This window comes from Anas platyrhynchos, chromosome 4, assembly GCF_047663525.1.
Source record: "Anas platyrhynchos isolate ZD024472 breed Pekin duck chromosome 4, IASCAAS_PekinDuck_T2T, whole genome shotgun sequence".
NCBI lineage: Eukaryota > Metazoa > Chordata > Aves > Anseriformes > Anatidae > Anas > Anas platyrhynchos.
In genome coordinates this window covers 11,066,852-11,092,910 of record NC_092590.1, presented here as the reverse complement: position 1 = coordinate 11,092,910, position 26,059 = coordinate 11,066,852, and the positions used below count along the sequence as shown (strand labels likewise).

At 41.1% G+C, this 26,059-nt stretch overlaps 1 protein-coding gene across 4 annotated transcripts in view; it reads left to right on the top strand.

Moving 5' to 3' along the window:
• Window positions 1-3,619: 3,619 nt before the first annotated feature.
• RAP1GDS1 (Rap1 GTPase-GDP dissociation stimulator 1) overlaps window positions 3,620-26,059 on the top strand; it is a 94,943-nt gene continuing 72,503 nt past the window's right edge. For 2 of the 4 annotated variants that reach the window (XM_038178943.2, XM_038178945.2), the window contains exon 1: window positions 3,622-3,953. In XM_038178943.2, the coding sequence (XP_038034871.1) occupies window positions 3,950-3,953 (4 nt within the window). In that variant the 5' untranslated portion in view covers window positions 3,622-3,949. Of the gene's footprint in view, window positions 3,954-26,059 lie in introns of all 4 variants that reach the window. The other 2 variants (XM_038178944.2, XM_038178942.2) reach the window with 2 other exon arrangements.

Here is a 26,059-nt window from a genome sequence, read left to right as displayed (position 1 = left end):
AGAAAGTCCCAGATTTCCTGGGACTTTCTTTTCAGGAAGAATTTCTGCAATATCTGAGCTTGTTGAACAATGTACTTGTATTCACGCTCATGGACAACACACACAGAATGAAGCTAAAGCCTTGCTTTTTGAATGATAGCTAAGCTGGGGTGCAACAAACAAACAAACAAAAAAATTACATTACACTTTCCCAGGTCAGTCATTCTGGTATTTAAATTTCACTCACAGCTAGAAAATTGCACCTTATGCCAAGGTTGGAGTTTTCTAATTTCAACTTCCAGCACTTAACAGAAAGACTTTATCATGCATACTTGTACACCGGACCTGGGAACATAAATGAGTTATCATAGGACAAGGTCAGGTGTTAGCTTCTGTATTAATAACTGTTCTTATCCCATGGAAAATGTGAGGCAGCTTGCTCTCAGGGACAGCAAATGTCTAGCAAACATCAAGCCACCCCTGGGAACACTCTTTCCCTGATCACATTTAGTTATTTTGTAATTTATCCTATTCGCGTATTTCAGGAAGACCTCAAGAAGTAGCTTGTCCTGGTTTTTTGCATGCATGTTCACAGACAGCCCTGCAACATCTCCACCTCTAGTTTTACAAGAACTTGAATTTCTCACAGTGCCAGGACTCACAGGGTTGGTTGCCTGTGCCCTAATAGCAAGCAGGGGCAAAGCACTACCCACACTTCTGCTTTCTTTGCCCTTCTTTTCTTAGGGAACAGTTTATGAAAGTCTATTCCTGTCAGATGATCCCAATTCCACTAAATTACAGTAATACCAACCATATCATATTTTCCTGTGTATTTGAGCATCCCTACATCCTCGTGTTGATCATGTAGGTTTCTAACATTAGTACAGAGTCAATTAAAATATATTTCTTACATGCACCTTTGTGCCAAATTAAATTAGATAATGTATGCGAGAATATTTTCAAGGAGTTGCTGTGTCAGGGGTGAGGAGATGTGCTGAGAATTTGAAACTGATGCAAGATATGGAGAAGAAAATTCGTGAAGTAGTAAGCATCAGAAAGTCACTTTGACCCAATTTTCCATTTTCTTGCAGAATGTCAGATTTAGTCAGTATCTAGGAGTGCACAGACATAGTTAGGTAACAACTTCATAATTTCTGCAGTCTACAACTCAGTTTTCACAGCTGCATTACAACTGCAGAAACAAGCGGTGTTCTCATCAGCTGTTCCAAAGGATGTTCTTTTTCCTTTCATTCTCTTGGCTGAAATTAAACATCCCCTGAAATCCACAGAACATGCTTGTATAGCTTTCTTCCTCATTTCTATTGCAAACCTCACTGGCAACTTAATACATTGCTTCTATTTCCCAGTTTTCCTCAAAAACTTGTTTTTTAATTAATTTTTTTCCTTGATGAATACACGAAGGATATCATCATCTCATTGTTTTTAATGAGACATTCTCACAGGCATCACTGCATCATACTTTACAATTGCTAATTCCTTTTTAGAAATACAGTGCACTGATTTTGTATATTGTCTTTTATAGCTATGGCACCTTAAAAGCCTGATGGCCTAAAGCTTTCCTGTGTATGCTCTTGGAGATGGAAATTCCTTTCCTAAAGACTCTTCTCCCTTCTGCAACATACCACAACTACATTCTCCTTTGTGTATGTACATGCATACAGAACTTGCACTCAACTGCAAGGCATGTTTTGATATGGATATTTTTTACAGTCCCTTCCTCATGTTATAAGCTTGTAGCTAACTGAGAGATTGACAAAAAGCAAGTCCTCAATTCCTTCAGAGTTTCCTTTCTCCACTAGAACTAAAACTCAGTCCAGAGTCCAAAAAGTCTCCCTAGCTTAGTGCATTTTGGGGGGGGGGAATCTGCTAAAACAGTTGTAAACAAATAAGTTTTGCAGTGCCAGGCCTCTTTATAGCAATTTTTTTCAAAAGTAGAACCCTTTGAAAGTCACTATACTCCACGCCCTCTCTTGGAGTAGGTAATACTCTTACCTATCTTGGTCTTGCAAGGATATTTTAATTAAGATTTGCAAGTACATTTGTGAAACTCATGAATTTTACAGAATGCGCTGATGTATCCCAGGTATCCAAGTAGGGGATAACATGGAATAATACGTGGAAAACTCTCCTCTATGATCCCTCATAGATGGATCAATAATTTCGATGCTTTTTTCTCATGACAAGCAAAAGAAACATTTAGGACACAGTTATAACGCCAAAGGAAAAGTTTTTGCAAACAGAAAGAAGTAATTAGGTAAAAATATAGGAGAAAGATAAATTTCAGGCTAGGTTTGAAAACAGATGAAGGCAGAAAAATGCAGGACTTAGACTCGTCTAGGAATTCCTATCTTTTGTTAGAGATTGAATTATGCAAACCCTACAAATAAAAATATATGCATTCTGTTTTGAATGAATTTTCTGCAATCTCAAGGCAATGAAAACTGTTTTATTTATGTAAGAATTGTAAAAACATACTCATTTTCAACATCAGCTGATAATAAAATTACAGATTTTCAGGGTCAAGATCTACATAGTGGGACTGTGGTTAACCCCACTGAAGTCAGCAGCAAAATTCCGCTGGAGTCCAAAGCAAAGATGTGGTGAATCACAAGGCTACACCAAAGTAAATGGACAAACCTCAACATGTTTTGTCTGTGCTCCCCAGTAGGACTGATGAATTACTCTGCCTGTCAAGTCACACTGCCCTTTTTTAGGCATAAAAACTGCTTGGACCTCTTCCAGAGAGGAAACCCCTGGAAGCTGCTGACTGCTGGTGTCACTTGTGAAGCCACTGCAGGGCTTGACTCATTTGCAACTTCTTTTTGCCTCGCTCATCTTTCTTGTGTCTGCTCTCCGTTTCCACACAACAAGCAAGACCTCCTGTCACTGTCTTTGCTCCCATGCTGTTCAACTGGACTTTAGTATTTACGCTGGTAAAGCTGTGAGTACATAAATATGGAAAGATCTGCAGAAAGTGAAAACGTTACAAGGCCTATTCGGTTAATTTTACCATTAACAAAAAGGTTCCCGGTGGAAGCGATATAACGAGAGGACTGTAAACGCAAATCGTCCCCACTTGCTCCCGTTACAAAGATTGAGTCTCCCAGGGCAGAAAGGAAGGGGGAAGGCAGTGATTCATTTGCTCTGTAGAAAAAAAAACCCTTCCACACACAAACAAACCACCTTGGGCAGAAGCCTTATAGCTGCGGCTGCAAAACTCCTAACGTGATTTCAAGAACTGGAACCTGCCCGCTGCTTTCCCTCCTCCAGAGGGACAGAGCCCACCTCAGAGATGCTCTGCCAGCCATCTCAGCCCTCCCTTGTGCCCAGGGTCTCCTCTAGGGCTCCAGCAGAGGGGCACACACCACAACACAGCACCACACAGCACCACACACACACCACAACACACCACGGCCCCGCTTCCTCCCGCAACCCCCTCAGCGGGGAGGGCCCGGGGCGGCCCCTACAGCCAGGGAGGCAGCCGCAGCCCCCTCACAGCTTGTCGACAGCCCCCGATCCTCCATGCCGCTAACAAAGGAGCCGAGGGGCGGCCACAACCGCAGCCCCCCCCTCCCTCCTCCCCATGCCCACCCACCCCCGGCGCCGCCCTCAGCTCCCTCCCTCCCCAGAGCGCGGCTGCCGGGGGCGCTGCCGCTGGCCCCACAGCGCCTCCTCCGCGCCTCCCCTTCCCTTCCTTTCCCTTCCCTTCCCCTCCCCTCCCCGGTGTCGGTGTCGGCGGCAGGGTGCCTCCGGGTAGGGCTGAGCGGGCGGGGTGTCTCCCTCCCTAGGCGGCCTTGCCCGGATGTGCTGCCCTGACTCATAGCAGCGCCGCACGCAGGCTCCGCGCACACACGGCTGCCCCAGCACCCGGAGCAGGGCGAGGAGGAGGAGGAGGAAAAAGAGGAGGAGGTGGAGGAGGAGGAGGAGGAGGAGGAAGGCTGCCGCCGCCATGGGTAAGCCCCCGCTGCCGCCCCTCCGCCCCCAGCGGCCGCTCGGGGCGACTTTGCTGCAACTTCCCCGCCGGGCTCCGGCCCCTGCGGTGCAAAGTTTTCCCCGGCTGCCGCCGCCCCCGAGCCCCCCAGCCCCACCGGGGGGAGGCTCGGGGTTATGTAAGGCAGCCCCGGGGCTGGGGGGGCAGGTGGGATAACGCGGGCAGGAGGTGATGATATCAGCCCCATGCGGGGTCTGCGGGAGGCATCGGGGTCTCTGTGTCCCCCCCCCCCTCTCCCCTGCTTGGGGAAGAGCACTGCTCATGCCTCCCGGTGCAGCCATGTTCCCTCTGCCTCTTTCTCTTTAATATTGGACTTTCACGCCGCTTCCCTGAAGCCCGTGTTGCGCCTGGGCAGCGTCTGGTTGCCTCCACAAGGAGCTCGCTGAATTTCTCCTCCCTTGCCCACCTGGCTCCCCTTCCACGCACCACGGCTCCTCCACCAGCAGCGAGACTCACCAGGAGCCTGGCCGCAGCGTAGGAGCCACGGGGGGCTAAGGAGAGACCCCCTTGGTGTCCCCCCAAGGGCCCGGCCACCTTGCTGAGTGGGCTCCGGGTCGCAGATCCTGCTTGTGGTGGTCCTGAGGGCACCACTTCACTAGCAGGGCGAGGGGGTGGCAGCCCCCAAATTGGGCTCGGGGGGTTGACAGCGGCACTTCCTGTGGCCCTTTGGTATCAGGGTTGGTTTCTTTTTGCTGCTCGCACGCGCCTGTCCCTCGTAGCTAGAAGTTTCCATGGAAGGAAGCAGTGGCAGGGCCTCGGTGGTTGCTGGTGGTGAAGTGGGGGTAAATAGTCGCTTGCCTCCCGTGCAGGAGCGGAGAACTTGTGGAGAACTGCTCAAAATGGAAGCTGTCAGGGTCAGGCGTAGGGAACAGCTACTGGGTTTCCTCAGAATAAGGTACAACAACATAGCAAAGTTGTCTTTATTTTCATGCAGGTTGAAAAGGCAAGGCACCAGGATTCAGTCTGAATATATATCCTGTCTGTGTTCACAAAGTACTGCTACTAAGCCCATCGTTCTGGGCAAAGTATAGATGTAACTAATCCTGTTTCGGCTTCCAAAAATAAAAACTTCAGGACATCAGCTAAAACCTGTTCAGAAAAGCTGATGCAGAACTAGTGCAGCTTGCCTTTTTAGATGAGACTACATTTCAGTTGCAAGCAAGTTTGTAAACGGCTTGAGGATCTGCTGCAGCTTGTGTATAAGTAAGAGTAATTGTAATGTTTTTCAGGAAGACTGAAATAATTTTCCTGGAGAATCTGTCATCACCTGTCCATAACTGACCAGAGAGATTACTTGTGAAAATATCGAGGAACCTTTTTTTTTTTCCCCCTACTTCTTCACATATCAGGGCCTGACAACATTGTCCTTAAAATCAAGGCAAACTCCGACAGCCTCTGCAGCAGCTCTTGTTGCTCCAAGGAGTGCATGGCAAAGGCTGAAATTGGTTTCACCTTGACTAGCAACTAATAATGACTTCCCCTGTTGAAGGTCTATGTTTAAGCTCACAATCAATGCAGTAGCTTCCCTTTTTCCTTGTACAGTATTTGTTTCATTGCATAGCAGCTGAAGATTTCTAGAATTAAATCAAGGCAGAGTATTTGCGGTGTTCAATTTGTTCTTCCTATAGCTCGTACATCATTCCATAAATCATGCTCAACAAACAAGCATTTGCAGCAGAGGGTGCAGTAGTGTTTTACAGTTAAACATGTTTTATTCTGTGCTTAGAAAGGCAGGTATGGTATTAGCTGATTTGTACACTAATGATATAAAGTAAGTATAGACTGAGTAAGTATATTTCAATTCCAGTCAAAAGATTTCTGCCATTAAAAATATTTATTGTGTATACATGGATCTGCATTACCTTTATTGTATAGAAATCTTTCTGCTGCCACTTTAGCTCCATGTGTCGATTCCTCTGGAGTTTCTTGTGGTAGCTCTTTCCTCCAAGAGGACAGTGGCTTCCTTTCATTAATATCAGTTCTTCCCCAAATTGTTACTTTTGTTGCTTGTATTTATGTTGTTGTTTTTTTTTTTTTAAAGTCATGTATAAGTACAGTTTAAACAATATTCATCTTTTGGCTTTGTGCATCAAGTTGCTTGAAGTACTCCTGGCAGTACAGCACTTTGAGTACTTGAGATGATGTGCGCCACCAGTAATTTACTTCTATTTTTATAAGGACAATTATAGGTTGTTACTTTTCAGTTACTGATGTAATGCTACAGTTTCCCAATGAATAGCCCCTTTCCTAGTCAATTTTCTTGTTTTGTTTTGTTTTCAGTCTTGAAAAACACAACTTTGTATACTCTTTTGCAAACATACTGTAGCAAGGGTAATGTTTACTGTAGCAAGGGTAAAGCACTGTTTTAGGGCAGTGGCTCATGGAGGTTATTGTAAGCAGGCTGCAGTTACTCCACAAACACAAATCAGTAAGATAAAATCAGGAATATGATTACGTGCTGACAATTCAACAGTAATCCATCGGCCCCAAAAGATGGAGAAACACCATGAGAGTTTGTATACAGAATACGAATCACAAGATCACTTTTAGAGCGTGTATCAGTTTGCCTGAAATGTAGATGTTATGGTCTGCAGTAGTGAAAGCTCATGAACAATATTCTTGCATTTTCAAAGCACTGTTTTTGTTAGCAGGAAATGGAAGGCAGCCTCTGTTCTGATGAGGCTTGATACCTACTTGGGTGCTCAGTTGGGCAACAAACTGTGAAAGCAACCTGCCAGTTACACAGAGACCGAGGAGATTCTTAGACTCTCTTTACAATACCTAGCAGTAATACCATCATGGCAAGATACAGGGGATACACAGGCTATAATGTAGATGGACTTGTTTAAGTACTGCCTATTTAGCTATGCTGTTGTCAGAACAAAGGTTTATATTACCCTTCTCCTCCCAAAATACTCAATTTTCTCTCCCAGTTTCCATACAGGTTTACCACATGCGGCTCTGTATTAAGCTTTGGGGTCAGCCTGGTGGCCATGAACTCCAAAGTGAACTGCTGATAAGGATATAACAGGCCATCCTGTCTTCAGGACATTGATTCATTAAGTAAAGGAGGCAGAAAGGCGTGAAGATTCAGGCATAGTTGTATGCAGGAAGATGGGCATAAGCCAACATGCTTTCTGTTTTAAAAAAAAAAAAAAAAAAGTCATCAGTAGCTTCAGACGTGAAAGGAATGAAAATCTTCCATCTTGAGAGCTCTTTTGGTACTTCTTTTCAAGAGGTGCAAATCAGCTTAACAGATTGCTTGGAAAAGTAATGTATTAATTGCACAAAAAGATCATTTTAAAGTTGTCGAAAGTTTTTGCTAAAACAATGAGATTTCTTGCAACACCAGCATATTAGTTCTACGCAGCAAGAATACACCAATTTAAGCCAATATAAAATGTATTACCATTTCCCAAAAGCAAGACTGATTTTAGCAAAAGACTTGACTTGAAAACACAAAGACAAGAGGGAACTGATTTTAGACTCTCTTCTGTTTCAGTAATGTTCCTCGATGCCAGAGAGGTTAGGTTAGTTCTGACTACCCTTCCTTAATGAATACTGTTCCTGTTTCTTGGCCAATATTTGTGGTCTTTCATTATTATATAAGACAGAAACCAACCAATTTTGTCTTCAGCTTTAGGTTAAGGGCTTCATTCAAAAGTATGTTTCCTAAGAACAGAATATCAGAGGTTGCTTCAGAAGTCTGTAAGGAACATCTGGCTTTCTGTAGAGTCAAAATAAAAGTGGGAAGAGAAAGGGCAAAAAAAAAAAAAAAAAGAGAACAGATGAAACCTGAAGGAAACAAAGCAGTGATAATGGAAATGAGAGAGCTACCAAGACAAGAGACAAGAATAGAAAAGAACAAAAGTCCCTTAAGGGAAAAGTGTGGAGGGTGAGAAATACTAGAAGCAGAGGAAAGACAAGGATAAGGAATGAATGAATGGAACAATAGAGAACGAAATAGCAAAAAGAAATTGGGAACTCTACTTCCCATCTTTGTGTCCTCCCCACCACCATCAATCTCCCAAGCTGAGAAAATAGCTAGGGTGTAAGTGATGTAAATAAAATCAGAGAATTCTTACCCTCTTTTCTTTTGTAATTCATTCTGGCTGCAGCTGACAGTCCTTGAGAAGACTCATTATAATTCTCAGCCTTCCTCAAGTAAAGCTGATCTATTTCTGGAAATTCTGAGGACTTCATTATTTATGAATATGTAAAAAAATAAATATGAGATTAACATAAGCTAACAGTTGTTCAATAAAGGGGAAAATAATGTCACCATTTGACAGGAGAGAAAGCTAAGTTCCATCTGTGGCATCTGTCAGTGAGGCTGGGAATGATCTCTTCCTAAGTCTGTTGCAGGATGCAGTTCATGTGTTGGGAACATTAAGGGTGACCCCGCTACTGAGATAAGAGAGAACCCACTTTCCACTCTTGGTTAGGCCACCTGGGTCTGCATGTTGAGGAAAAGAAGTATCCCCTCTGTCTTTATACTGTTGGAGGTGTTACATTTAAGATTGTAACTTGTTTCCAGATTAAAATTGCTTAGGAGCTACATATAAACTTCTGAAAGTTGAGTCTTAACAATGTTTAGGTGTATTCTTCAGCTACTGGAGAAATATTTTAATGACAGTTTGGATATTAATTAGATAAGGAGCTTTTCCTAGTAAGGCATTTTGTCCTCGCAGTGGAAGCTGCTACTTACAGTCTCCCAGGACCTCTTCTTGTTAAATATGGTCTAGAAACTTGTTTCTGTTTACAAATTTTAATATAATAGCAACCAGATGGAATCGGTTTTGGTAGGATAAAATGATGGTTAAAAACCACAGACTTCTGAGCATGAAACTTGCATTTAGTCCAAAAAAAATAGCTGATGTGTTTTAGAATTTCCATGTGCTCCAGATATGCCTAATCGAGTTTGTAAACTCTCTGAAACAAATGGCTTTGGTTCGAGGAGCTTCAAAGCCGTGCACCCAGCCTGGCGACGTGTGTTCAGCCCGAGTCACGCAGCTCTAGTTTAGGGAGCTTTGAAGTTGTGCAGAGACCCTGGTGATCTCATACGCTCTTAAGCCGTGGCTCAAGAAGATTACGAACTCGGCAGATATCCAGAAGAATTCGTCAAGTCTATAAACCAGATAACTGCTATTCACTTCTCTCCAGATAGAGGACGGAGTTAAGTGCAGGGTGCTTTGATACCTGCACATAAATACAGCATACCTGAAGTACTCACGTAAGGACGGCTCTTAGAAATGTCCCAGGCTCCAAGCAGTTTCCAATACATCTTTGCAAATTCTGATAAGAAGTGGCAGGGAATAAATGTATGTGTGTGTGTCTGTAGTAACTGGAATTCAAAACATGTATAAATTGAGAAAACGTGGATGTCTATATAAAGTTGTGTTAAAATTTGCAGCCTAAAATGAAAGCATTTCATGCTTTCTATCTCCATGTTAAACAAAAACCTCTTATAAAAATTACATTTACATATTTAAAAATCAGGGAAAATTTAAAAAATAAAAAATAAAAAAAAAATCCTGCTTTGCAAAGGAAATATTTCACATTATCCATTTCAATACTTAGTCCCAGTTTTCTCACACTTCACATCTCTTAACAAGCTTATGGCTTCCTAATCATGTATTACAGGAACATCCGAGGGAGAGGTCAGTTCTGAGCTTTTGTTAAATCACTGAACTCTTCTTTGTGTTAGCGATGGCTTGGTGAGATTCGTGGAAGATAAACCACAATTGTTGACATTCATCAGTTGGTTTCTGCTACTGATATTTGCCAGCCTGACAGGCACAATTATTTTGAAGAAATATGCAAAAAAAAAAAAAGGTAATTTTTATTTTATTTTTTTTATTGACATTTCCTACCAGTTGACTCAGATTTGGCAAGCCATGTTGGCCTCTGATTAAATCCAGCTAAGCAGGTGCTTAGATTCACTTGGTGAATAAGCAGCCTTTCTTTCAGGCTTAGCACCTCTGCTCTTGCAAATCTACTTGGGAGTAAGGCTGGACAGAGAGGAACATGGAAGTGATCGAAGAGAGGGATGGAGACTGGAGAAGACTGAGATTGAGGGAGGAGAGCAGCTAAACAGAATAGGATGTATGATGTGATGAGGATTGACCAGAATTTGGGAAGACTTGCCACTAATCCTGTGGGAATCAGGCCTTTGGGAGGCCTGGGGAGGTGACAGCTTGGTATCTCCTGGTAGCCTGGAACCTGCTTGTCTGCTGTCAGCCACCTCTGCATTTTTAATGGCCTTTCTGATACGCTAACATGGGAGCATCAGGACACACAACCAGTTAAAAAGCCCTCTCCTTATTGAATTCTTCACTTTTCAGTGATGTCTTTACCTCTAGAATACACCGGTCCAAACAGAACCCCACATATAACACCTAGCACTTTCTATCCTCTTTTTTTCCTTAATTGTATCCAGACTGGAAACTAAAATGGCATTGCACCGTCCAGGTTAATTCTGTGATAGCATTTCGTGGATGGAAGCTGAAAACTGGTGGCTTAACAATTCAACTTAAATGTAAAAAGACAAAATCCAAGCACCTGCAAGGCTTTGTGGTTTGCAGGTTAAGTGAAGCGTTTGGCTGGGGAGATGCACGTGGTGCTGAGCACGGCCTGCTGTCTGGCAGCTAGGAACTCCTCTCGAGAGCATGTTTAGAAACATTTCCTGTCTTTGATGCTGTACCAGTCTCATGACATGATAATCCCGTGACATTATTGGGACTATTTTAGCATTTCTAGCCTTAAAAGAGCCCTTACGAGTACATGTGACTTGCACTGTAGCACTCGCGTTCCCTTCTCTACCCTTGCTAGGTTCATTCCCATATCCCTTCTCTGCTGAGAAACCCAAGATGCTCTCAATTTGCAGCGCCCAGTGCCCTGCAGGCATAACTGAGTTCAGTACTGCCAAATAGCTGCTTGTGCTACATGAAGGCTTTGGAACGATTTCCGTAAATCAAAATGCTGTTTTATCTTGACAGCAGGAATAAAGCATGGGAAGAGAAAAGGGCTTTAAAACCAAAGCAGGATTGTACACATCTTTCTTATCCAAATCTTCCCTGTCCACAGAATGTTTAACTTACCCCTCCTGGGCCTCTGGAGGAGCTGACTGAAGTCAGGCTTTGAGCCGGGTGTGTATGGTAATAGCATGCACCACCTCTGACTCTTTTCCCTTCTGAACTTCACCGAGCAATTGAAGAGGAAACACAGGGAGTGAATACGACCATCGAGAAGAGTGGCAGCAGCAATGAAGTTTCGAGGCATTTCACGCTTGCTGCTGCCTCCCCCTGAAGTAACTAGTAGCCATCATTTTTCCTCCTTCCCCTCCTGTGCCTTCCATGCTTATGCACTGACCTGGTTTTAGGATCAGGATGTAGTTCTACCGAAAAAAAGAAAAAAGACAAACCACAGCAGAACATTGGCCTGTGAACACATTCCTTGTAAAAATGTCTGGTGTGATTAAATTCATTCAGAAGTACATTTAATAGGTTTTATACAAACACATTTGCTCTCATCGTGCCAAGCCTGTTGAGCAGTCCCCTTTGGTTGTGGATGTCTTCAGAGTTCAGGGGGTGTTATACAGACCTGCTGCTCCTGCCATATAGAATTAGGGGAAATGATGGAGATTGAGGGAAAGGTACAGAACATACATATAAGAGATGGCTGACAGGAACCAAGCAGGTTCAGTTTTGTTGTGTTTTTATTCATTTTTTTAAACCTCCACAATAAAAATTTTATCACCCGTGTATAGTAAGGTAGTGCTTCAGTTGAATCAGACACACTGATCAATAAATTTACGTGCAGCAGTGCCCAAAATACACTGTGTACTTCCCAGGCAAAAAACATACTTCTCTATCCAATGCTACAGTGTCCTTATTTTCTTCATGTCTTTTCTATTTTCCCTAAGAATCCTTCCCACTCTCTTCCACAGCCATCCTATTCCTTCAGAGTTCTTTGCCCAGCTCCCTATTTCATTGCCCAGTTTTCTGTAACATCTTCCTCCTCTCTACCTCCTCCAGCTGTCTGTTCTTTTCCATCTTTCCTCCCGTCTCCCACTCTCTCTCCTCTTCTGGTTCTGTCTTTATTAATTATCTGTCAGCTTCTTCCATCCTCTGCCCTTTCTGCTGTCTTTGTTAGAGAAGGAATTGAAAAACTGGTATTCCACTTTCTAAGTTTCAAAAGCGTTTTCCTTTAATTAGCTATCAGCTAGTTAAAACCAGTTTAAAATCATGTTTTAGTTGTGCCTGATGTACAGTAAGCAAGTCTATGTGAAAGAATGTATCTCGCAGGAAAGAAACCATCCATAATTGGGCCTTACTCATGTAAACTCTATTTATACAGCATTCTTGTACCCACACAAAGCCCACACCGAGTACCACTGAAATCACTGGGATCCTGCTTTTCTGACTCAGCAATAGTAGGGTTCAAGCTGCATAGTTTGGGTGAAACTGCAAAATGGCATGGGTCACCCCATCCTTTCGACACTTAGAAACACTGGCTTTCCAGTCTATGCAGTTGAGGGAATGGAAATGCTAGAGACTGGGCTGATTTTGACTATCGGAAGCACTGTTATAATGTCTTTTATTGATAGATGGTGATATTGATAGACTGTACCAGCATATAGCATGTGAAGGAACTTGTCAAACGAAGAAAGACGTATTCCAGGTTGATGAAAATGATCTGTTGAACTCAATTTTTTCTTAAAAATTGATGGAATGCTATGGTTTATAGTAATATGTTATTTCAAAGAAGAAACCAATTTAACATGGAGATCATATTATTAGAACATCATCCTGTAAAAGCAATAGTAAGCACAGTGTCATAAGCTATTAATATCCATACAGTTCTGTCTTGTAGCAGCATGGGGAAAAAGAAAAAATATGGTTTCTGAAGTCTGTTTCAGAAATTCATTTTGCAGCCATCAGATAATGCCTTTTGATGCTTTCTGATATTCCCAGAAAATGTTAGGAATCCCTCTCTGCAAGGCTGCTACACGTTATGCTTCTGATGACACATATTAGTGTGTGGACACTTACTGCTCCAAGGGCAAGAATGGTGGAGGGAAACAGGAACCAATTCAATGCACTTCTTCAGAATGCATCATCATCCCAGAAATGATCCAAAGTGCTTGTTTATCTTTATGAAGGCTGTAACTTCTCCTTTTATGAGGAGGGTGAAGGCATCACAGTTTCTTTTTTTGGCTGTGGAGAACAAGGTAGAATTTAAGTCTTCTCATACAGTCTCTGGAAGAGTTCTCTTGTGAACATAAAATTCAAGTTCTGTACATGTACCTAGTTCAAAACAGATGGCTGGAGGGAAAAATGCCCTAGATAATACAGCACTTTATGTTAGCAAGGGGTGGACTGTTTTACTTTTTTTTCTTTTTTCTTTCTTTTTTTTTTTTTTTTTTAATAAATTGATATTGTGTAGGTTTTCGGATAAAAAGCACCAGATGTGGGCTGCTGGATTACTTTTAGCATGCTTAGCCCTTCAAATTCTGAACAGTTCACAGTACTCGGGGCTCACAACAAACAAGGTGTCAGTCAGAAGCCAGCATACTTCAGCAACTATTTAAACTGCTTGCTTTTCTAAAATCAGAAATAAATGGTCATCAACAAAACAGAATTTTTGGCTGTACATAAAGAACTTGCTGACTTTTTCTGAAAGCTGATTAATAGGCACATTTTACAAAATGACAATACTTGGCAGGTTGCTTGAAAAACTGGCTCTTCTTTTTGACCCTTTTTATGCCTTTAAAATAAATAGATCAGTCTATTAATATTTTTTCCATTACTGGAAATATGTTTCTTACAGTCAGAAATATGCTGAGAAGCCTGATGCACATTAAGTTTAGACTATATTTGAGGGTGCGGAGATGTAGCTTTTCGATATCAAAGAGTAGATATCAGAATTGAAAGTTCAGGAATTGTTGCAAACTCCTGGTATTTCCCTTCTTACCTTCTCCCCAGACTCACGTTCTTCTTGCAAAAGCAGCCATGCTGTCATGTTTTGGTCAACAATTCGGAGTGAAAATATAGCAGCAATTTTCATTTTAACACTCAAGTCAAGTTAGACTTGCAGAGAACATTCAGGATAGGTTTTTGCTGGCTGCTGTGGTTGTTTTATTTCTATAGCAGTAAAGCATTCTGTACTTAGGCTTTGATCACAGAGCATGTGTTGGACTTCAGTGTTCATTTCTAACACCTTAAGGGTGCAAGTGCAAATTTAGAAGCCAAATTCTGCTTGTTTACATGAGCACAGTATTATTCCACTCTGCGCTTGTGGAACTAATTTGTCCCCAGAAGTCAGCATATCATCTGAATCTTTTCATTAGAGACGTTTCTGCTGCTTCATCTAATACAATCCAAGGGTAATGTAAAACCATCAGACAAGAAAGTCTGCTTGCTCTGACGTGAAAGGTCTGCAGGCTCAACACGGAGTTTATAAAAAGGCATTAATTCAATGGAAGAAAAGTTGTTGTTTTTTTTTCAGTGCTGAGACATGACATCTTTAACTGTGATACAGCAAACTCTATCAAATGACAGCTTGAAGTGCGTGTTGATTTAAATGATGCTGGATTGCAGTGCTTCAGCTGACCTGGTTGCAGAGCATTTAGAAAAGGTAATCTGTTGAAACCAGCTTTGCTGCTGAAGCCCCTGTGTAGTCAGATTATGGCCTGAGTTCCCCATTGCCCTGCATTGTGCATAAAGTGACTGCAAATTTGATTGAAGATGGTAATTGGGCCCAAATTGTAGCTTTTATGTTCTGCCCGGGCATAAATGACCATAGGATAATGAGCAATAAAATGATAGGTAATAAAATGATGCCCATGGTGCCTTCATATCTGAGATGACTTGAAGAAGTCTTGTTTTTAAACACTCATCCTGCTTTAGTAGAGTTACTGGTTTTAAGATCTGCATACGGTTTTGAGGGCTGCAGTGACTCACAACTGTAGAAGCCAAAAAAAGCTGCAGATGTTCGGTGTGCTGGAGAATTTGCGGCACCAGGGAATTAGTGGTTGTATTCTCCAAAGACTACAGCCACTCCGGTGTATCGTGGTGTCAGACTCTGGTCTGAGGAAATCTGACTTTTCATGCATTAGAGAGAAAAGGTAGATGTGCTAGTCACAGGTGACCAACGGTGACTGAAAAGATAACAGTATTGAGCTCTATCACTGAAAAAGTCCTCTTCAGAGGGATTTATAAACATTAATTCATCAAAATAGCCTTTTAAATGAGAGATTAAAGACAATACTGCGTTCAATTAAAGGAAAAGTGAAACATGGAAGTAAAACCAAATTCAAATTTAGCACCTTCCACCTAATCCATTTCTTTAAAAAAGTGAAAGCAAGCAAAAGAGTAGATTGTAAAAAAGGATTTCTTCCTCTCTACTGCTATTCGGATGCAGATTTACAAGTGAATGGACGGCGGAAGGCTGCTATTGACTCAGACAAGGAAAGAGGAAATAAGTGAAACCTGGGTAATTGTTTTCTACCTTAAACTCTGAAATGTGAAAGTAAACAAGCAGCCTAGCAAATGAAAGGCGGGGTGTGCAAAAGAGATATTGATTCACTATTTCTGAAGACATTTGCTCCTAAAACATGGTTTTCTAATGTGGTGGTGCACCATTATGAGATGTATCAAGGTACAAAAGTTGTCAGAAAGACAAGTAGAATAAAAGCAGCATTTTCAGGCTTGAAGGCCTGTGTGCAGTCTGCAGCTCCTTAATTACCTCAAAACATAAGGTTTCTGGTCATTTTGATATTTATTTCATTATCTACATATCACCTCCTAACAATTAATAGGCTGCAAAGTTCCTATCAGCTTGTTTTAATAGAGTTAATGTATTTTTGTAGTTCGACTAGAAAATAATTTACAAAATTCCAACTGTGGTAATCATGTTCCATTTGTGTCATGCATGCTGTCATCTCACAAATTTTGTCATTTTTAAAAAAATCAGAAATCACATTTTCATTTTTTTTTCTCTTAAGATCTAGAAATCATAATCTTTGCCAAGTATTTAAATCTTGCTACGATAAGCAAGCCTAATTCCAGCTCTTTTTGTTTGCTTTCACAACTGAAGACTACAGTGAAAAGGAGTCCACTTTCTCTGTTCATCAATGGTACGCTCAGATCCTTCTGGAATAAAATGAAGGATTTACCAAATCAAGATCATTTTGCCTCCTAGTTAATAAGTTTCTTTGTCTGAGTAGTAAGACCTAACTTCCATGGTATTTTGCAGTCCTACCGTCTGTCTTATTTGCAGGAACTCTGTTCACAGTTAAAAAAAAAAAAATACACATACTGCTGAGTAAAGCAAGACAAGAATCTCAGAATAAAATCAACAATATGTTAGTAAGAGAAATGAAACAATTTTATACATACACAGGAGTCCTCTCTTATCCACGATGGAGGATTTTCCATCTCGAGCCCAGAATTGTAGAGCTAAAAGTTGTATATCTGTTTGGAAAGGAGGGGAAAAAAAAGATCTGTTACCTAAGAGTTCAGGCAGCAGGAATAGTCAGATCAGGATTTTTCCAATCTGTGCTCTGCTGATTTTTAACGAGACCAAGCAGTACATTTCTGTCACACAGCAAGACAGACTTAACCTATAATAAGGATGTCCTACTTGGAAGCACTGTTACAGTATACTTGGAAGCCTGTAGTAGAAACAGTGAAGGTGTTTGAGCTGCAATTTGAATAGATTCACGAACTCATAGGAGGAAACAAGAGCTGTCATCTGGAAGGATTTTGAAGCAGTACAGTTGCCAGCACTAGAAACAGGTCATCTGCATCTTTGTCTAGGTGCATCTTGAGGCCTCCGTGGTCTTTGTAACTTCTCTTTAGGCAGCTGCACTATTCAGTAGCCCCTTAACCTCCTCTTTGCCACACCGAGGAAGTCCAGGTCATGTCCTCTGGGCACAGGCTCTTCTTGGGAGCACTGTCCTAGACTTTCTCTGGTTTCTCAGTATCACTGTTGACCTGGGACACCCAGATCTGGAGAAAGCTCTGGGACATGGAGATCTTCACCAGGCATCAAGTAGAACCTTGGTCTGCTGGCCACACTCCTAAAATAGCCTAAAATAAATATATATATATTTACTTATTTTATTTTTGCATTAACAGTGTGCTAGTGACTGACTCATGTTTTTCTTGGCTTTCACTGTAACCCCCTGGGTCTTTTCAGCTGGGCTGTTCCTCAGCCCGTCAGATCCCCGCCTGTACTGATGCTTGGGGTTGTTCTGCCTTAGCTGCAGAACTCGGTGCTTATGAACTTCAGGAGACTTCTCCTTATCCAATCCCCAAGTTTCTGAAGGGGGCTGTGGAGTGCTACATGATGTGCCAGCTGATCAGCCAAATTTAGCATCGTCTGCAAAATGTTACAGCTGTTCAAATGCGTATCTACCTTCACACTATACTGGTTTCAAACAAAAAACCCACATGCAAAATCTGCAGTTTGACCAATCCATATAGAGCTGTGCAAACGCGCATTTGATTTCTTGATACTAAGTAAAGCAATGATAAACGCTTCATATCTGTGGCTCTAGGATAACTAAAAAATGATTGCGTACTTGAACAAATGTCTGGGAGTTTGTTAGGCCAGCATCTGCAGTTGCACGCGAACTTGTATTATTGGTAATCATTTAATTCAAGCGAGTAGAGGATGGCAAACCTTAATTTGTAGACACCCAATAGACTTAATTCTGCAGAGTTACGCTGATGATGAAATATGGATTCTCAGCTGTAGTCTAAATGAAATTCCAGGAGGAATTTCTGAGGAGAAGTGTAGAGAAGACTGACTCGCAGGAGCAATTCTTGGGAAACCGTTGGGTCTGTTAGCATCTACCACTGCTTTTATCCCTCTACAGCACTGATAGTGTAGACCTGAACATAGGACAATCAGAGCTTCTGCTCAGCTGTTTGAGAGAATAATTCCTTTTGGCAGTGGCATCTAATCCATCTGTAATGGGACGTAACTGCACTGTTTCAGGGGATTATCGTGGTGCATTCTACTCATGGGCAAGACAAGCTTCAGTATAAAAGGGTGGCAGTGCACAGATGTGCTTTCCCTAGGACAGTGTGGATTTTGTGGTGCTGGTAGAGTTTGTTAGTCCGCTCTTTCTGGGCCTTCATGTAATCTTCTGCTTGGAGCAGTCAAGCTGAGATTACAGCTGGAAAGTGCTGACAGAGAATAGGGGAGTGCTTGGTCTGAGAAGGCCAAATGAGACATAGAAGGAGCTGTGCATGCCATGTTGTCTGCAACATTTAGAGGGGATTTAAAATTACCAGCAACTACCAAACTACTGCTCATTGTGCCTGAGTGCATATTTAAGTGTGAAAGGAGGAAAGAGAAAGAAGAGTCACTTTATCTTGTGCTTATAGCTGAAAGATTAGCAATTTTCCTGATAAATATTGCTGTAAGGATCAACTGCTGGCTGTATTAATTAATATTACCTCAATAACTTTCTATATGAGGCTTTTGAGTGTTAATAAAATGGAGAGAAAGGATATTAAAACTGATAATACTTAATTTTTTTATTATTATATGCAGCTTCTGGAAGTAAATGGAATACAGCGAGCAACAAAGCTGCGCTGATTTATGCCTGCCGATACAGACGCATCCTGGCCTTTTCCTCTCATTTCATTAAGACCTCAGCATGTGAACGGTAGTTAAAATGACAGCAGCAGCTTTTGGCATGTGTATAATCCACACATTTACTCCATGAACTGGGTCTAAGCTTTCCTCCCATAATGTGACGACTTCTGAACTACTCTTTTTCTCTCCACTTTCCTTTTTTTTTTTTTCCTACTTTCAAAGGAACAATAATAATTAACCAAAAGAAAAATCAGAGAAACATAACTGGAAATCTTAATAGGAGAATAGGAGAGATACTTCCCTCAGCTGTGGTCTCTCTGTTCCAGCAGTGGCTGGCATCTGTGGGGGTTATATGTGCTGACCAAGAGGAATTTCCTCAGCACAAGCACTGTAAGCATATGCTGGAGAGAAGTCTGTGCTGCTCCTTAATCTTGCTGCAAGATGCCTACGGGAGGAGGGGCTAGGGCACATTGTTGGAGGTTTTCAGACAATTGACTGACTTGCAAAGGTTCTTAAGTGTCTCTTGACTGTGGAGCAGTCCATAAATAACTCCTCAGTGCACTGAGTTATGCTAAAGACTGCACCAATCCCAGTGGCACGCAGGGGCTGGTCAGGAAATCACCTCTGCCTCTCAGTCTTGCTGGGTTTTGACTTCTGTTCTCTGCATCTCTGCCTTCTGAAGTAGCACAGCATCTCTCAGCCCTAGTGGCAGAAGGGTTGGCAGTCGATCAGTAGCTCGGTCGGTGTTGGGTGGTTAAGGCCAATCCAACAGCACAGCTGCATCTAGCAGGGGTGCAGCGCTCTGAGGCAGTCTTTGAAAGTGGCATAAAATAAATAAGAGGGATATTTGGAAACACTGCAGTAGTTTTTCTGTAGGCTTGTGGTTAGGGATGGACTGCACTACGCATATCCTCTGGATTTTAGGTGTTGGTTCCCTTTGTGGCATTCAGAGATCTGAGGCAGGTGCTTTGCCTCTCTAAGCAGTGCCTGCGGAGTTCAGAGCAGGATCAACTACCAAGCTCAGCGGGAAGCCACCCATAATTAACATGCATGCTATTTTCTGTTCAGCACAATTTCCTCCTTAAGCCAAGGGCACGGAATTATTTCTGATAGGTAGGTGCCTGCACCCTTTCTATGAAAACCTGAGCCTTTGTTACTCCTCCTTTTCAAATGTGAAGGGAGGATTCACCTTCCTTGGGATCTTGGGATGGGCTGCCAACCTCGGGAGTCTTTTGGTTTACACATTTACACAGGGAAGAGTAGTTCAGTCCTTTTCTTTTGAGCTTGAAGCTCAACCATGAAAGAAACAGAGCCTTGGTATGCTTCTGGGAAATTGTGTTTAAATCACTTCAGGCATGAGGGATTGAACACAGTTTATTTTGGTGTTTTGGTCAATGTGTAAAAGGTGCTTCTATTTTTTGGCCATCAGCTTTCTGTTGACCACTAGTGCTTTTCCCGTGGCTTCCTGTGCTGCCCGTGTGCCCAGGCACTTTCTAGGAAAGGCCGAGAGGACTCAGTCCCTCGGAGATCCCCATCAGGGGATTCGGTTACTGAGCTGCCTGAGGGCTGTGGGTTTGGGCTGAAGCCAACCACACGTGCAACTCCAAAGGGAACAAAGGTTAAATTTCTCCAGAATTTGGTGACAGATGAATGGGACCATCGGAGGTTCGCTTCCTAGAGCCATCTCTGCATAAAACTGATTTTTGTTTTTTCCCTGTCAGGACTGTGGTTTAAGGGTCAGTCAAGATCTGCTTGGTCATCAAAAGAATAAATATCTTTGGAGGTATACTGGATGTTCTTGATTTGGAGGTGCTAACGTCGATAGCTTTGCAAAAAGAGCTTTGCATCCCTTGTGAAACGTATCCCAAGGACTTGTCTGTCCTTTCCATCTCCTTCAGGCTCAGCCCTTCCTTCCCAAGGCCTGCAGATCGCACGCTCCCTTCAGGTGCTGTCAGTGTGACTCTTCGCATGGTCTGAGGGATGGTTATCAAGCACTGAGAGCAAAGCACTCCTCCACTTCTCTGCAATACACTCAGGTCTTGCTTGTGGGGGAAACAAATGACTTGCAATTTAACAAAGTGGCATTTTGCAGTGGCATCTTTTGTCTTTTAAGAATATATTTATCTGGGGAAAAACTCAGTGGCCTTTTCTTATTCAGCCTCCTATAAATACATGTGTTTTTGGAGCGTTTCACTTATTTTTGGGCTGTTGTCTGACCACAGCTGATTGCAGACTGGGAAATGAATAGCCTAATTGAGAGTCATGAGATTTAAGACATAAAATAGCGATTTCTTTCAGATATTTTTGTCCTGATTTGCACTGTCAGATTGTCTTGCTCTGAAACCGTATTTTCAGTGGATACATATTGCATCTTCTTACTCATTCAAATATTCATCAGAATGGTTTGAAGTAATACTTGAGGCCAATAACATTTGGATGATGATTTACCCAGCTGTGCATACGTGCTGTAATGTGCTGCCTCCGATACAATAGTGTCATGTTTACTGCTCTGTCACTGTTGTATAATTTTTACTAAGTAAAGCTCCTAAATGTCGTGCAAAGGTTAATGATCACTTACAACTACAGTAATCATGCAGAATACTAGTGGGTTTTGTGGAAATATTTCTTTTAAATGGGGCTATGTTAAGCATTTTGTGCACCATTTAAATTTTGCCTTCTCATTAGACTGCAGGTTTGTGTCAGCAGCAACATGAAAACCCAGTTGAATCCTTTTCCTCTGGAGAGCATCTGAGCTGATCCTATCAGTGCAGTGTTTTTACTGATGCTGTCATTCCTATCCATTCCTAAGTGAGAACAAATAACGTTATTAATAGATAAATATTTATCACTAGAGGGATTAACCACAGATGTCTACAGATCTCAGTAGCACCAGGTTTAAGGCAATACATGATACCTTTAAAAACAAACTCTGGAGTACGTTTTGCCCCTAAAAGCTTCCAGATGAATGATATCAAAACCTAAGAATTGTAAACATTAGATAAACTGCTAATTTGAAGGACTTGCAGCAGCAGACAATCTCACCAGCCAAGACCCAGTGCTTTTCAGGACTTGCTTTCCTTTGTATCCTTCACTGACATTAGAAAATATTTAAATCCTTTTTCTCCCAGGCATGAGGAAGCTGTCACAATTTATCAACCCTTCTGTGGCTAAAGGAAATTTTTGAATCACAGGGTTTAACAATGGTGGTTTCACAAGGAAAGGTTATTCTTGTGTCCCTTTCTTTCTTGGGACAAAAATGTTTTACCAAGAGTAACGTGGTAGGAAAATACATGCAGATAAGCGGTTACCACCACATGAAACAGAAGTTGTAAATAAAGGCTTTTAGAGTCACCTATTAGTCACCTATCTCTTTCTAACAAACCTTCCCAGAAAGCAGAACAATAGAACAGATTGAAGGTCATTTCTATTATGATTTTGTTTGCCCGTATTCATCAAATGCAGTGTATTTTCAGTGCTGAAAGCTTTCATACATAGTTTGTAATTATCATGTAACTTGTTATTAAAAATAGTGATTTTTTGGTAAATTTGGGGAAAAAATAAGTAGAAACAAATGAAAAGCAAATGAAGAACATTCTCTGGAGAGCAGTATAAGCCACAATTAGGACTTAAATCTAAGGAATATGTGCCTTTTTTGACATCTTTGTAAAGTCCCTTAATCTGACAAGATGCAGAGGCTGCAACTCAGCCTTCTACTGAGATAGAAAACCGGGAGAACTCTGCATGTTTCAGTAAGAAGTAAAAAAAAAAACAAAATAGCACAGGGACAACTGCAGTAGATCAGTTGGTTTTCGGAAAGTGAAATTTGCAGGAGTGTGGCTGCATAAGGAAATTATCATCTTACTGTCGTTTTAGTTTGGAACATTTAAACTAATTTCATTTATGACATTCTTTATTTGTTTTAGGCTTTATTTTACCAGTGATATATATCTATCTATTATATTTATGTGCCTGTATAAAATGTAAAAGAATAGAATATAATGAGGCCTTTATAATTTTGTCAGGGTAAATACTTACTCTCTTCATTGAGGTTTTGTTGAAGTGCAAGCCCAGGGTCTTTCAATGTCTAGTGTTAGGTTCTGCTTCAGGCATCAGAGAGGTTTCTCACAGAGCTAACATGCAAAGGGAATTGTATCAGCACAGGATACCACAATAGCAACTGCCAGGGAGAAACTCAGATCAATAACTGGAGCAGGGAGAAATGCTTGGCTGGAATGCTCTGATCTGCCTTGAATTTAAAGCCAGCTGCTTGAAAATCCATCAGGCAAAACAAAGCTTGGAAAATGGCTAGGAAATACAACTCTGTGTTTTAAGAGTTTTTAAAGGACTTAACCATTTAGGGCAGCGCTCAGGATCCAGGCTTCCTTCTAGAATGCTGTGCATTTGCAGGCAAGTACAACAATTTATGTCCCATAATCACATGCAAAAAGACAGTAACAAAACAAAGAAAAGTCATTAATGGATAAAAATCAAAGATTTTAGACCAGGAATACCAAAGCAGGTTACATTAATTGTTCATTTTCAGTGACAACTTCATCTTAAGTTGCCAAGGTATCTTTAAAAATGTAGCACCAAGTGAGTAATTATGGAATATGTAGAACCATCATTATGTCCTGTCAGGAGGTATTTTATAGCCTTTTCTTAAAGCCTCAGAGCTTTTCCTAGATCAGTCACTCTTTTTGCACTTCTTGGGCCTGTTTTATTTTCTTTAGCTCTATGGATCCTAACCATATATCTTACAGCTCTGTAGAAGACTAATTAAGAGTCTAATTAGAAGACTAATAAAGTCTAATATGGCCAAGAGTTGAAAAGAACGTCAAGGTGAAGATCTTCTCCAAATCCTTTCCAAAACTATGTTTTTTTAATTGGTCACAAATTAATGAAAACGACAATAAAAATAGTTGATACTTTTACAGTCTTATTCCCTTTCATATCATGTTGCACTTTAGGATCTCCAACTGTTTATGCATTTGTGGAGGACAACAAAAATACTCTAGGAAGAAGGAAGTTCCTTACCTGTAAGTAGTGACAGAATCAGGCCCTTATCCGTTGCCTTATCCTACAGAGATTGAAGATATAAATTAATCCCATTGATTTAAAGAGTTTATGCTTGATTCAGTTAAAAGGTGTTAAAGGCTAGGAGTGAGGAAGGAAAGTTACTCAATCACGACTTACACCTGAAATAGCTTTTTTGTCTCACTTCGTACTTCTCACATCCCAGACCAGTGATCTTCTAGCTGAGGGTCTGATGGAGCACTGCATGTTGTTTTACCTGTCTTTTGACTCAATATAACGCAGAAGTGGATTGCCTAAATTACATCTGCCACTCCTGCAACGTGTTGAATCCTTGAAAATTTAGCTATTACTGTGATTATTTTACAGTGCTGTGTATTTGTGATGTACACAACCTCATCAGATAGACTCGGAGCATTGCATGAAAAAGCAGATTGTTAGGGACCTTGTAGGCTAAGCCAGGCTAACTTTGATGCTAGATCATGTGGCTTCTGTTTATTTGCCCTTTTTTCTTTTGGCAAGCCAATTTTGTTTTTCCAAGGTAAATTTTAATGCAGGTTACAATGCAGAATATCTTTTCACTATTAAATATACATATTTTAGCACAACGATTAAGTAATAAATCTATAACTGGTTTTGGCACTGAAAGATACGTACTTAATACATGAGTGTAGGACCCGTCTGTTGCTGAAATCTCTCTCTCACCATTCAGAGTGGTTCTTGAGATGTTTCCCCCATGAAGATATTTGTCACAGGACATTTCTTTAATTTGCTGCGTACTGGAATATGATTTCACGCTACGTACTCCCATGCTCCTGGCCTTGAGGAGGCTGAGCAGAGTCTTGCTATGGTTGCATTTTTAGAACAACCGTGCACCAGGTCTTCACTTCTGATTTGCCTAAGAAGGAAATCAGAGCAGCAGTAGACTGAACAATCCTAAATGTTAGAAAAAAATTACATAAAACCAAGCAACAACCCAAAGCAGGAACTCCGCAGTTTACTTTCAAGGGTAGTTTCAAGTTTACATGCAAGTAAACTTGTTACAACCTAGCCATCTGTACACTATTAGGTGCGTATCTGACAAAAAAAAAAAAAAAGGAGGGAATAAATAAAAAAGCTGTCAAATGACTCTTGAACGTTTGAACGGCTCAAAGGCTCTTTGTGTGGTAATGTTGGCACAGCTCCTAAGTGACCAGATGGAATTTTGTTAACACTCAACAGGACAAGGGCTGAGATTTTCTTTCTTAGCTTACTATATTTGAAAAGCTTGCATAAAATGTGTCAGAAAGCTTAATATTTTTTCCTAGTATGCAGAAATACACATATACTTTCCCTTAATGCAGATATGTTGGTTGACAGCTTCAGAGGCTATCTGTAAGGTGGGTAAGAAAAGAGATGCGAGAGGCTTTTGTAATTTCTAAAGCTGATGCCAATTAAAAGGTAGGAAACTTAAAAAGAAAATGCATAAATTGTTCCTGTTATAATTTTGGCAGTGTTTGATAATTTAAATATTACAACTTGTTAGTGAACTTTGAAAAGGTGTTTTTATTTACACAGTGATTGTGTTAAAACCAGAATTTAGAAACAAGATTTTTTAATAAACAGGCAAAGTTTATATTTTTGTAAGAGATAACAAAAATATATAAATATTAAAAAAAAAAACATTGGTTTCTCACATCAGGTACGATATCAGGTAGTGATGTCATATTTCTATTTAAAGACTCTGCTGAATATAGAAAACCACGTGAATGTCTGTGAATCCCCCTATTCTCCCATCATCATGGCTTCATTGTCAGAAAGAAATTCCAGCAAACTGAAAGTCTCCATGGTCTCTGGTAAATCACAGGATGACTTTCAAACCAGACAGCTTAAGAAGCAAGAAACAAAATCTCTAATGCGTGGTGGACTCATCATTTGCCTTTTAAGTGCTTCGTTTCCATTTTCAATGCTTTCAGGGAATCCATGATAGCCAGAAACGTGCTGTGTTACAGATTACTGTTTCATAACATCTGACTTTTTACAGTATCTGAGGCTTCAGGAGGAACACTAATGCGACATACAATTAGAGTTAGCCATACTAATTTTGAGCCTGAGTATCTTATTCAGGCAGAATTCTCTCTGTGACCAGGGAAAGATGAGCCTGGGGGCTTTGCAGAGACTCAGATCCTGTATTTGTTCAATAACTCAAACTGATAACATAAATACAGTTATGACAGATATGGTACTGTGTGCTTATATTGTCTGATTTATGTATACCCACTTGCACAGTGTAGGCCAAAGACTAGATCTAGGGCTCGTTGAGGTCCAAAAGAGTTTTTAGCTTCTTCAGTACTGGAACTTTGTATCCTCCACCTTGTACTGCTTGAGTTTCATTTACTTATTTATGTATATATTTTTATTGAAGCCTAAGTTCTGTGTATAACT